Source organism: Ceratotherium simum, chromosome 21, assembly GCF_057802395.1.
Source record: "Ceratotherium simum simum isolate JZ-2026a chromosome 21, ASM5780239v1, whole genome shotgun sequence".
NCBI lineage: Eukaryota > Metazoa > Chordata > Mammalia > Perissodactyla > Rhinocerotidae > Ceratotherium > Ceratotherium simum.
This window is the reverse complement of record NC_141920.1, coordinates 2121637-2133814: the sequence shown is the minus strand read 5'-3', so window position 1 is coordinate 2133814 and position 12178 is coordinate 2121637. Positions and strand designations below refer to the sequence as shown.

The window sequence follows — 12178 nt, the reverse complement described above, 5'->3', positions numbered from 1 at the left end:
TCGCAGTCAGTCTGCTCTCTGGCAGCAGTTAGTTCTCTGCTCTGGTTATAAGCGTCTGAGCACAGAGCTTCGGGTCCCTGGGAGCCCTGCTGGGTGGGGCCAGGACAACGCTGAGGGCAGGGAAGGGCTTTGCCCCAAGGAGCCCCAAGCTAGAGAAAGATGGGGACGCGGGTGCCAGCCCCACAGGTGTCCTACGGCTGGGCGTCAGTAGAGCTCTGAGTGAGTGCTGTGTGCGTGTGTGTGTGCACGCGTGTGGCTGTGGGTCTGGGTGTGGCCGCACATCTGTGCAGTTGTGTGCTCTGGTGGTATCTGTTCATATGCAGCGTGTAGCTGAGTGACTGCATATGTTGTATGGCAGGGTGTCGGTGCAGGTTTGGGGCTATGGTTGTGGTCTGTCCTGGGTGGGGCTGTGGTCTGTCTTGGGTGGGGCTGTGGTCTGTCCCGGGAGGGGCTGTGGTCTGTCCTGTGTGGGGCTGTGGGTTGGTCTGATGCGCATGTGGTCATGGAGTATCAGGAATGACCCCGCATGGTCACTCCATGTCTGTCCCACAGGGATCCCCCCGGCCAGCGGCACCGGGACCCTCCAGATCTATCTCATTGACATCAATGACAATGCCCCTGAGCTGCTGCCCAAGGAGGCGCAGATCTGCGAGAAGCCCAGCCTGAACGCCATCAACATCACAGCCGCCGATGCCGACATGGACCCCAACATCGGCCCCTACGTCTTCGAGCTGCCCTTTGTGCCGGCCACTGTGCGGAGGAACTGGACCATCACCCGCTTAAACGGTGAGCCCGCCTCGAACACGAGCCCGCAAGCACAGCCACTGGGAGGATCAGACTGAGTCTGGGGTGTAGCCCCCCGAGGGAGCCCAGCGCCCTGCAAGAGTGAGGAGCGGGGACGGGGGCCAGTCCTACAAGAGGGCTGTCCGCCCTTTCCCTCCTGGAGCCCCCTGGCTGTTGTCCAGTGCTCGGCGTGTCCAGGGTGCCCCGAGGAGGCCCTATGGCAGTCCCAATCTCTCACTGTTGTGCCGAGCACAGCCGTGACCGCCCTTGCAGCTATAACTGCGGGTGTCCGTGGCTACTTCCTGTGCCGGTTACCAACCGATGGGACCCCGACCGATGTGCTTCCTAAGGGTAGTTTGCTAGACGTGGACTCGTATAAAAGGGCATCCAAATTTGGAAGTTTTGCTAGCACTGTGAAGATGCATCTAGAAAGGTTATGCCAATCTCTGATTTCACTAGAAATAGAGGAGAATGCCTATTCCCCAAAACCTCACCAACACTGAATATTATTGTTTTAAAAAGCATTTTCCCACATTTATAGCCAAAATCATTGTTTCCATTTGCATCTCTTGACTACCAGTGGACATTTTTTCATATATTTATTGGCCATTTGTTGTTCCTTCTGTGAATTATCTGTTCAATGGCCTTGTCTATTTTCCTTTGAGAAGATTTTTTTCTAATTGATTTGGTAAAACTCTTTATATATTAAGGAAATGATTTCTTCATCCTACATGTTGCAATTGCTTTTTCTTGAATTGCCAATGCCTTTTAACCATATGGTGTGATGTGGTGTGTATGTGTGCATATGTGTATGTGTGTGCATACGGGTGTGTTTGTGTGCATATGTGTGCTTGTGCATGAGTATACGTGTGTATGCATGTGTGCATGTTTGTGTTAACCACACAGATACTTCAGATGTTCACGCACTGAGTTTTTTCCTTCGGTAGTCTTGCTCAGAAAGGAGGGCTGGCCACTTACTGAACAAAGCCCATTCTGTCGTTCTGTGCTAGGTGACTATGCCCAGCTCAGCTTGCGCATCCTGTACCTGGAGGCCGGAATGTACGATGTCCCCATCATCGTCACAGATTCTGGGAACCCTCCCTTGTCCAACATGTCCATCATCAAAGTCAAGGTGTGCCCGTGCGACGAGAATGGTGACTGTACCACCATTGGCGCGGTGGCAGCGGCTGGTCTGGGCACGGGTGCCATCGTGGCCATCCTCATCTGCATCGTCATCCTGCTGAGTGAGTATGGCTGAGTGCCGAGGGCATCATGGCCCAAGCGCTCTGTCCAGGGATGGCCAGGAGGTGCTGGAGCGCAGGTTTGCCCTGTAGCACGCATCTCCTGGCCTCATCCCGTCTGCTAGGAACCTTTCAGAAACCCAACTGAACTGGTCTGTACCCTAATGGACACAGGCACTCATGGCACACACATGCCTGCACTCGTGCACACGCACATGAGCTCTCCATATGCACAAAGGAGGACATTCCACACAGGCATGCACACATGCATATACACACATGGACATGCACATACATGCCTGCACTCATGCACACACACATGAGCTCTCCATATGCACAAAGGAGGACATTCCACACAGGCACGCACACATGCATATACACACATGGACATGTACACACATGCATGCACTCGTGCACACGCACATGAGCTCTCCATATGCACAAAGGAGGACATTCCACACAGGCATGCACACATGCATATACACACATGGATGTGCACACGCACATAAGCTATCCATATGCACAAAGGAGGACATTCCCACACATAGACATGCACGGGTGCATATACACACATGAACGTGCACACGCATGCCTGCACTTGTGCACACACACATGAGCTCTCCATACGCACAAGGGAGGACATTCCACACAGACATGCACACGTGCATATACACACATGGACGTGCACATCAATGCACGCACTTGTGCACACGCACATGAGCTCTCCATATGCCCAAGGGAGGACATTCCCACACATGGACATGCACACACATGCATGTGCATGCTCTCACACAGGTGCATGGCACAACATGCATATACATGCTCACACAGCCACACGTGGCACACACATGCATATACGTGCTCACACAGACACACATGGCACACAGGTGCGTGTGCACACCATGCGCACCCTGCTCACGGTGCAGCCCCATGCCCCCACAGCCATGGTCCTGCTGTTTGTTGTGTGGATGAAGCGGCGGGAGAAGGAGCGCCACACAAAGCAGCTGCTCATCGACCCCGAGGACGACGTGCGGGACAACATTCTCAAGTACGACGAGGAAGGGGGCGGCGAGGAGGACCAGGTGAGACCCACGGCCGCCCAGACACCCTCGAACACTGCCTCCACCAGGGCTCCCTCTTGGGTTTCAGCAGGAAGACGTTTTGTCCTTTTTCACAGTGTGAAGGTGGCCGGTGCTCTGGTCAGGACAGCAGAGACGGGCGGGGGACCTCTCTTCCCAGCCCTGTCCTCCTGCCCGTGTTTGCACTTTCAGGTCTGGGCGTGCACAGGGCACCAGCCTCCTCCACGCAGGGACCAGTGTGAACTCCTCCCTCCCAGGCTCCGGCTCCCCTCACCCTGTTCCCTCCCTTCAGGGGTCGGGGGAGGTGGTGGTGTCCGGAGGACACTCCCAACCGGGGGCCGGGGACCAGGAGGCAGTGCATGGGGCGCCCGGGAGGGTGGACCCCAGGGAGCTGCCTGGTGGGCCTCAGGGTCCGCCGTTGGCCATTGAGTGACTCGGGCAAGTCCTTACCCCACTAAAGCTTAGTGAGGAATGTGTGTGGGGGCTGAGCAGTGGGGGCAGTGGGGGCCACCCTGGGGGAGCGTCAGGCCGGCAAAGGCAGCCTGGGGAGCACAGACCCCACACGTGCCTTGAGGACGGGCAGGATCTGGACAATCAGAGGGGAGGTGGGCATTTCGGGAAGGGCAGGCTAGGTGAGGGAATAGGGCAGCAGTTCACTCAGTGACCAGGTGATGGGCTAGGACAGCGGGCAGGCTCGGGGGCCAGGTGACAGAATAGGACAGCGGGCGTGCTCAGAGCCGGGTCACACAACAGGACGAGGGTGCACCCTTGCCTGCTGCCCCCCACCCCATACTTCCTCCCCTGACTCTGCCCGTCCCCGCCCAGGACTACGACCTCAGCCAACTGCAGCAGCCAGAGACCATGGAGCATGTGCTGAGCAAGGCCCCCGGAGTGCGCCGGGTGGACGAGCGGCCCGTGGGCGCCGAGGCCCAGTACCCGGTCAGGCCTGTGGTGCCCCACCCGGGAGACATCGGCGACTTCATCAACGAGGTGGGTGCTCCGGGCATTGGGGAGGGCCCCCAAGCAGGGCGTCCCCGCTAAAAGTGACACCCTATTCACACGCACAAATAAAAGCTGTTCCCACCGCGCTGGGACGGCGGTGTGAGGGTGAGGGGCAGATGCAGACCTGGGCTCAGGCCCGACCCCGCCCCTGCCAGCTTCGAGGCCTGGGGCCAAGCGCCTGCCCTCAGCCTCATGCCCTGTGACAGGACTAACCCTGCTCCAGCACCCGGCGAGGAGTAACAGACAGGGCCAGCACACAGCACACGCTGCATAAGAACTCGGGGGACTTCAGGCTGCAGTCGTGGCGGGAACAGCGGGGTAGCAGGAGGACTGTCTTCAGGAGGATGACCCGCAGAGGCGGCGCCAGCGCGGCACTCAGGGGCCTCAGGGTCTACTCTCGCTCTGTTCTGTGGCCGTTGGGAGGGGCCCTCCCAGTCTCCATTCGACCCCCGATGCCGACAGGCCTGTGACGTACCCGGATCAGACCCAGCCCAGGCTACCCCACACACACACCCAGTGCCCTGGGAACTGCCCAAGCACTAGACATCCTTCACGAGCTGCCACCTGACCACATGCCCACAGCACCCATCCTGACGTTTGGGGTCTGGGGGCGACTCAACATCAAAGTCCCAACAAACAACGTCCCCAGCCTTTGACCTTTGACCATCCCCCTGTACAAGAAAAGCTGAAACACCTCTTGCAGCTTAGCCAGAGAAACGCTGGACTGACAGGTGCACGGCTCCACGCATGCCTCGCCCATCAGCTCCCACACACGGTCACGTCCTCGATCCCCTTTGTGGCTGGCATGGGTCCCTGCAGTGTTGAGCACCTGGTCTCTAGCACCGACTGTACTTTAAGAGGGGTTGGCGTCGCTTCTATCTCCACCTGTGTCAGAATCTGACTCTAAAAGAATGTTTGTAGACCGAATAGAACCCAGGAGTGGTTCAGCGGAGATACAAAAAGAGTTCTCAGAACATTTCCCAAAACAGAGCCTGTCCCAGGCTGCAAATGATATCCTACAACTGCCCAAAAGCTGATTCGGCTTAGGCAACATTTACCGTCTATGATGTAATAAAATGTTTAAAACTCCAAAAAGTACATCCTCCTCCGTCTATAATTAAAAGCCCACTTTTCAATAACTCTTTGAGGAAAGTAAAAACGGAAACTACAAGCCATTGGGAACTGAATGATGGTAAGGGTACCCCCTCGCAGGGCAGGGAGGTGCGTCATGCAACCAGTGGCCACCATGGGCACCTGGGCCATCCTGATGGGGACCTCCTGGTGACAACATAGAGCCCCACCTCAGAGAGGTCCTGCCCACGGGCAAGGGAGCGGGTGTGTATCCAGCACTCCCACAGTCACTGGTGGGGGCTGCTCCCAGAGGCACCCTCGGCGGGCCACACGTGGAGCAGTGCTGGGGGCATGGGGACCTCTCTGTGACCCAGCGCACTGAGGGAGGGAGGGCAGGGCACTGGGGTGGGTGGGGGGCGCCAGCAACGCCTGCTGCATTGCTGAGTGCTCTTCATGGGAATAGTTGACATGACAACAGATTCTGACTTCTGACAGCTCAGGTTCACATTCCGGGTGGCACTGATCCTGGAATTGAGCACCACCTGCCCGCGTAGGAGGGGCTGACTGGCCACAGGCCCCGCCCAGCCCTCTTGCCTCATGTGACTCGTGTGGCCATGCTGGCATTTGAGTTTGCTCCCTCCAACCCTCTTCCACAGTTTATTTTCATCAACACCCTTCCCTGCTCCGTTCTCTGAGAGGCACTGAGGTCAAACGCAGGGAGCACTTACTGAGCACCTACTGTATGCAAGGCCCTATAGCTTTGCCTCCCTGGCCTGCCTCCCCAGCTCCTCTCCTCGGCTCCCCCTTTCTGTTCTGTCAGGCCCCCAGGACTGAGGCAGCACACCTTCCGCCCTAACCCATGTCTTCGTGACCCCCAGGGACTCCGGGCGGCCGACAATGACCCCACAGCACCCCCCTACGACTCATTGCTGGTCTTCGACTACGAGGGGAGCGGCTCCACCGCGGGCTCCGTCAGCTCGCTGAACTCGTCCAGCTCCGGGGACCAAGACTACGATTACCTGAATGACTGGGGGCCCAGGTTCAAGAAGCTGGCAGACATGTACGGAGGCGGTGAGGAGGACTAACCGGCCCCCTCCTCGGACCAAAACGAGAACAGCACTCGGACGGACGCCGGAGGAGCAGGACTGTGGGAGGCAGCTGGTCTTCCCAGCTTCCTGCGGACGTGTCATTAGTGGTGTGTCAGGGGTCCCTCCCCGCCCCAGCCCCCCAACATTGAGCTGTCTGGCATGAACACTTCTCGCCCCGCGGCGCCCCGCCCACCACAGTAGCTGAGTTAGCAGTAAAGGGGAGCGAGAGGCACTCTGTCTTAACTTGAATTTCTTAGAACAGAAGCACTGTTTTTAAAAAAAAAAAAAAAAAATGAAAGTGCCTTTTGGTACACGTATCAGATTCCCTCAAACTCAGGAGTGACTACAAGCAAAAGCAGATAGACCAAGTCCCCAGCCCCGGTCCCGAGCACCCCCACGCCAGCCAGTCCCGGCTCTGAAGGCACCAGTTAAGGAATTGGCGAGAATGTGTCTTTTTCTTTTTGTCTTTTATTAAGAAAATAAGTGGGTGACTCGCTTGACAAAATTTACAAGGAAACTGTAGTTTGGGGTCCAAATCCCCACAGCCTTTCTGAGCCCTCACACTTTGCTGTACACAGTCAGGGTCTCCTGGGACCCTTGGAGGTTCCCAAGGCCAGCTGGAGGCGGGGAGGCCCAGCCTGCGGCTCCAGCAGCAGAAGGTTCTCCTGGGGTGGGCCGAACCGTTGACCAAAGGCGCGACTGTGTGAATGTGGCTGTCTTTGGACACCCCGGACTCCCAGATGCTGTAAATAGCTGGGGCAGGTGGGGTTCCCAGGGGCTGTCCCTGATGCTCCCCATCTCTGCCCTTGGTCATCCCCCAGACCCCCCCAGTTAACCATTAGGCCTCCCCCAGGGCCAACTGTCACCCCGAATGCCACCCAGGTCCTCATCGTCTTTGGTCCAGGAGAGTATGGTGTCCCAAGAAGGCACAGCCCAAAACAGCCAGTGTCTCACCTAATGTTGGCATGAGCCCTCCACTTCTCGCCATCTGACTCCTGAGGGACCCCGTCAAAGGCCCAGCAAACACGAACACGCACCAGTCCAAATCTCTGAGCACTCTGGATGCCTCCGGCCACCCCCGGGGGCTGTGCAGACCACGGGGAGAGGTGCACCTCGCTCGCGGTTCCAGGAGGCGTGGAACCCAGCGCCATCAGCAGGGGACTCTGGCAGCCCCTTCGCCTGCCCTGCCCCTCTGCACCAGAGTTTCTGACGCTTATGAACTGATGTGGATGACACAGATCTGCTCTGAATGGCAGGGAGAGCCCCAGCATTGCTGCGCCGTCTTTCCCACAGATGTGTCTGCACCCCACCTGCCAGAAACAACAGCCCGTCTCCTCTCCTTTGGACCCACATCAGCACCAAGCAGCTGCCAGGCAGGTTAGCTGCTCAGACTCTCAGACCTGGAATTGCCCTTTCGACGGGCAGTATGACTCTCTAGCCAGACACCGGAGGGTCAGTTCCATAGGACAGCAAAAGGGGCTGTGTCCCAAGAACCCACAGGGGAGACCCTGCTGCCTCTGCTCACTGGGTGAGAAAAGGTGCCTGGTGCATTTCTCTCCCTGGGCTGTCTCCCCGGGACAGTCGTTTCTGGGCGTGAAGTCTCCTCAGGCCAGGGTAGGAGGCAGGCACCCTCGTGGGGAAATCCTCGTCTGCTCTTGGGCTCCCCAAGGAAGCAGGTGAGGGGGCCTGGGCAGGACTGGCATCAGAGCCCCCTTGGGGGAGAGGAGTTCCAGCGATGACGAAGGACAAGGAGGCTGGCTTGCCTTGGGGCCCCGCCCTGGACCCCCACCCCACACCTGCTCCGGGCGTCAGGGGAGGCCTCGAGAGGGCTTAGGGGAGGTCAGGGTGGGGGTGCTGGGGTGCAGCATGCTCTCCATGTCTCCATCTGGGGGTCTTTGATCCAGTCCTCAGCCTATGGCCTGTCCCTCTTGCTACGGTCATCCTCTTTTCTAAAAAGCTTTGGCCTCGAAGATGAACTTGAGTGGACATGAGTGTGTGCGAATCACATGGGTGTGTCCCTGTTGGACATCAGGGTTCTTCCCCAAACCAAACTCATCACCAACCGCGTCCATCTCCCAGAGCTGAGCTGGGGTGACAGGCTCTGGCGTGTGGCCTGTGGAGGGTTCTGTCCACCCTAACCCCATCCAGGACTGCCTGGGGAGTGAAGGAAGGATGGATGGGGGGGAGGTCACCCGGGTCACGTGCTGGATGCTCCCCCCCGTGCAGACTGCCATCTCACAGATGTCAGGGGGGTGGCCTGTCAAGGGAAGGGGACCACGACCCCCATTCTGAAGCCGTGCTATGCAAATCGTTTGGGGTCAGGAAGCCATTGAGCATTGTCCCAGTGTCTGGGGGTGCGGCCATCTGAGGGATTGCTGATGGGATCAGGGCTGGTGGGATGTGAGCTAGAATCTTCTGTTTTTGTTTTTTTTTGGAAAGTTCATCCTCCAGTCGAAGTTCTAAGTGTGAATATGGTCCAGGAGCTGAGGCAGCTGTGGACTCTTCTCTCTGAAATCCCGAGGCCTCCTTGGGTCCCCCGGGCCCTGGGCTCACCTCAGGGACGGATGTGCCAGGCCCAGCCTAGGACTCGGCATCCTGAACACCAATCCCGCCATCCCCTTGTGTGACCAGGAGCCCTCTGCCTCCCTCCACCCGGGAGAGCCGGACGCACATGTCTGCCTCCCCGCCTCCCTCAGCTCTTCTCCCTTGGCTCCTCTCCCCTCTCCCTTTGCCTCTCGTCACTGCCAATGCCCCGTTGCATTTTGCCTAAATTGTGCAAGCTTGTGGCAATCAGCTGGGGGGACATCGATGGGGGACTTCTTGTGCCCATCCCTATTCCAAACAACTGGACAGCTGCCCCCTCTCACTCCCACCCCAGGCAGCCCTTGGGGCCAGAGAAAGATGGGGTCCCCACACCCTCCCAGATCCATCTTGGAACTCTGCTCCGAGGCCAATGAGTTAGCGTTAGCTAAGCGTACAATCGGTGTCAAACGTCTTTCTTACGTAGCTTGTAAATACGACACATCCGTGACCAGGGGACCCAGCCGCAAAGGCCCAGACTCAGCGCTGGCAGAGTGCTCGGGCACGGCTTAGATTCTTTAGGGAATTTTGTTCTGTGAACAGAGAAACCTGCGCTGTAGGGTGGAGTGCAAGAAGGCCGTGGGCCAGGTCGGCGGGCACCCCAGCCGAGGGCCGCCATGTCTGTCAGGGCCTTGGCACCCCCACCTCCTGGCCAAGCAGGTCTTCTCCTGCTCGTATCTTTCAGCACATCCAAAGCGCAGGCCTCCCACCACCACAGTGTCGGGGGAACGGCCAAGCGTCAGGCCTCAGAGGTGCCTCAGTTTCCCCAGAGTGAGCACTGGCCGACACAGTCCTTCGAGATGACAACTCTGTTCTCTCCAAGGTAGAAAGTCGGGGGAGGGGAGTCTCAATTTTTGTCAGTGCTAAAAGGAATAACTCCAAAAAGACAAAGTCTCCCGCACACAGAGCACGTGTGCACTCGCTCGCAGCGACGTGGTGTACAGAGAACAGGTATGCTCGAGCCACGGACCAGAGGGGAGCCCCTCTGTGTATAATGGGAACACCTTTTGCTTTTCCTGTCTCTCCTCTTTCCATTCTGATTTTTTTTTTTGCATGTTTCTTTTTGAAAATGGACAAAATGTGTAGCAGCCCGCATGACTGTGGTTGTTTTGGGGAAAGATACTGGAGTATGACATATTCACACTGCAACTCTGAGCATCGCACAGTTAGACAAACGTTCCAACTTCTTTTGTAATCGTCAACAGCACAACTATTTTGTATTGTTGTTTGTATCATTTTGTACCAAAAAAAAAAAAAAAAGGAAAAAAAGGGAAGAGCGTCGATGTTTTCAATGTGTTTTGAGTGCCAGGCAGTCTTGGCTCCAAACTGAGCAGCAGCTGTGCGGAGTTGTGGCCTGGAGCGGCGGCGGGGCACTGGCGTGCTGCTCCACAGGAGTAAATAAAGTCCCCCTTTTAAATAGCCGGCCTCAACCTGGGTTGTTCTTCTCCACATTCGAGAAGCTGACGGTGCTCGGGCACAGCAGGTGTATGCACTTGGGGGTTTGGTGTCGACAGTGGGGCTCCTTGGTTCAGCAAGTGTTTCTTGAGCTCCTGCTGTGTCCCCCAGGCACCGTTCTGGGCTCTGGGAGCACAGACATGAACAAAAGCAGGCCCGCTCCTCACGACTGTGAGGCCCAGGGAAAGTGGACAAATGAAGGCCCACGGGCCATATGTCTAAATATTCCAAAGTTCTTAGAAGTTATAAATCAAGCCAACGAACGCTGCACAGGACGCGCTCCGCTCCTCCCTTGGCAATTGTTCCTTCGCAGCGCCACCAAAGGCCGGGTTCCAGTTCAGGCTTCTCACGCCCTCTGCGTCTCGCGGTCCTGCCTCCTGCCCCTGTAGCGGTTCTTCCACCTGGCAGGAAGGCAGCACCGGACCAGTCGCAGACCCCAGGCCACAAACCTGAAGACAAGTGGGTCCAGCCCGCCAGACTTGGCGGTCCTCAGAAACTCTCTGATTGGCCCAGCCTGGTCACCGTGACCCAGCCTGCCCTTGACCACTGGCCTGAGTCTGAGCTAGAGGAGCCCCAGCAGTGGCTCGCGCCTTGCTGGTCATAAAGCCACACAGCGGAGCCCCCGCGTGCGGCACCGGCTGGCAGAGGCCACACACCCAAGCCCAACCGGGCTGGACCGGCTGACCCTCTGCCCTCCTCAGGGAGACTGAGTTCAGACAGGCTGAGCAGCCACGCAGCTCACACCACTAATAAGTGGCACAGACCCGAGCCCCAAGCCAGGTCCCCCCTGTAGTCCAGGCTCCCAGCCCCCTGCCCCCTGCCCCAGGCAGAGCTGGTTCTTCCACGTCCCCCCACTACCCCTCCCGCGTCTTTTCTTGGGCACAAATTTGCATCCACAATGACTTGATAACAGAAAATCGCTCACACAGTTAATTATGGGTGCAGGTGATAATTACAGGCACAATTAGCCACTTGCTAATTTTAAGGGTGCGGAGCAGCTGATTACATTCACAATTAGGCAACTGCTGCAGACCCAGGACAGGCGTCCTGGCTGGGGGGTGGGGGCACCAACTCCTGGTAATTAGACCCCTGGGGCGAGGCCCTCCTGTGCAGGGAGAGTCTGCTTGAGGATACTTCCCACCAGCTCAACAGCAGAGAGCTGATTGTCTCTGAGGCAGGGGCAGGAGGCCGGGCCGAAATAACTGTCAAGTCCAGCCCAGGGCCTCTGGGAAGCTGGGTTGCCTTGCCCTGGAGGCACAGGGGCCGTCTCTTGGGTCATTTCACTAGATGGAGGTCCCCGTCCCTCCCCTGCATTGGGATAGCAGGCCCGGGAGGGACATTCGGAGCGGTCAGTTCACAGGTGTGCATGGGCAGAGCCCCCGGGGCTTGGCTGCTCCGCCAGGTGTGACAGCCCACTATGCTGGCCAAGGAGGCCTGGTCCAGCGGCTGGGGGTACTCTGGGACTGGCGTGCTGGAGGACAGGCGGCCACCCAGATGCTCACGAGAGGCTGCCAGGACGCAGTGACACAAATCCATCCTTCGTGTGCTACGGGGCCATGGCCGTGGTGCCACAGCCACAGGGGCAGCGCCCAGCCACGAGTCTGAGCTTGCCCTCCTGGCAGGAGGTCAAGGCCAGCCTTGCCCAGGACCTGGGGGAGGGCATCAGCCCTGAGAAAGTCTCCGGACCTGATCAGATTAGAGAGGGCCAAGGCTTGAAGAGCGGACAGGGGAGGCGGCAGAGGGAAATGAGGCAGTTGTGTGGGTAAAGGCAGGCCCGGGCTGGCAGGACTCGGGCTGCAGATGGGGGTGGGCCCAGGGGAGGGCTGGGAGCAGATTGACTGCACCTGGGGAGGGCAGGGCTCACAGGGGTCCCTGCTCC

The 12178-nt window shown here is 58.1% G+C and overlaps 1 protein-coding gene across 1 annotated transcript in view; it reads left to right on the top strand.

The window, feature by feature from the left end:
* The window catches only part of CDH4 (cadherin 4), a 635132-nt gene extending 624885 nt beyond the window's left edge, over window positions 1–10247 (top strand). The window contains exons 12-16 of the mRNA XM_087445045.1: window positions 553–786; window positions 1794–2027; window positions 2967–3106; window positions 3929–4093; window positions 6055–10247. Coding sequence (XP_087301171.1) covers window positions 553–786; window positions 1794–2027; window positions 2967–3106; window positions 3929–4093; window positions 6055–6261 — 980 coding nt within the window. The 3' untranslated portion in view covers window positions 6262–10247. The remainder of the gene's footprint in view (window positions 1–552; window positions 787–1793; window positions 2028–2966; window positions 3107–3928; window positions 4094–6054) is intronic.
* The last annotated feature ends 1931 nt before the right edge of the window (window positions 10248–12178 follow it).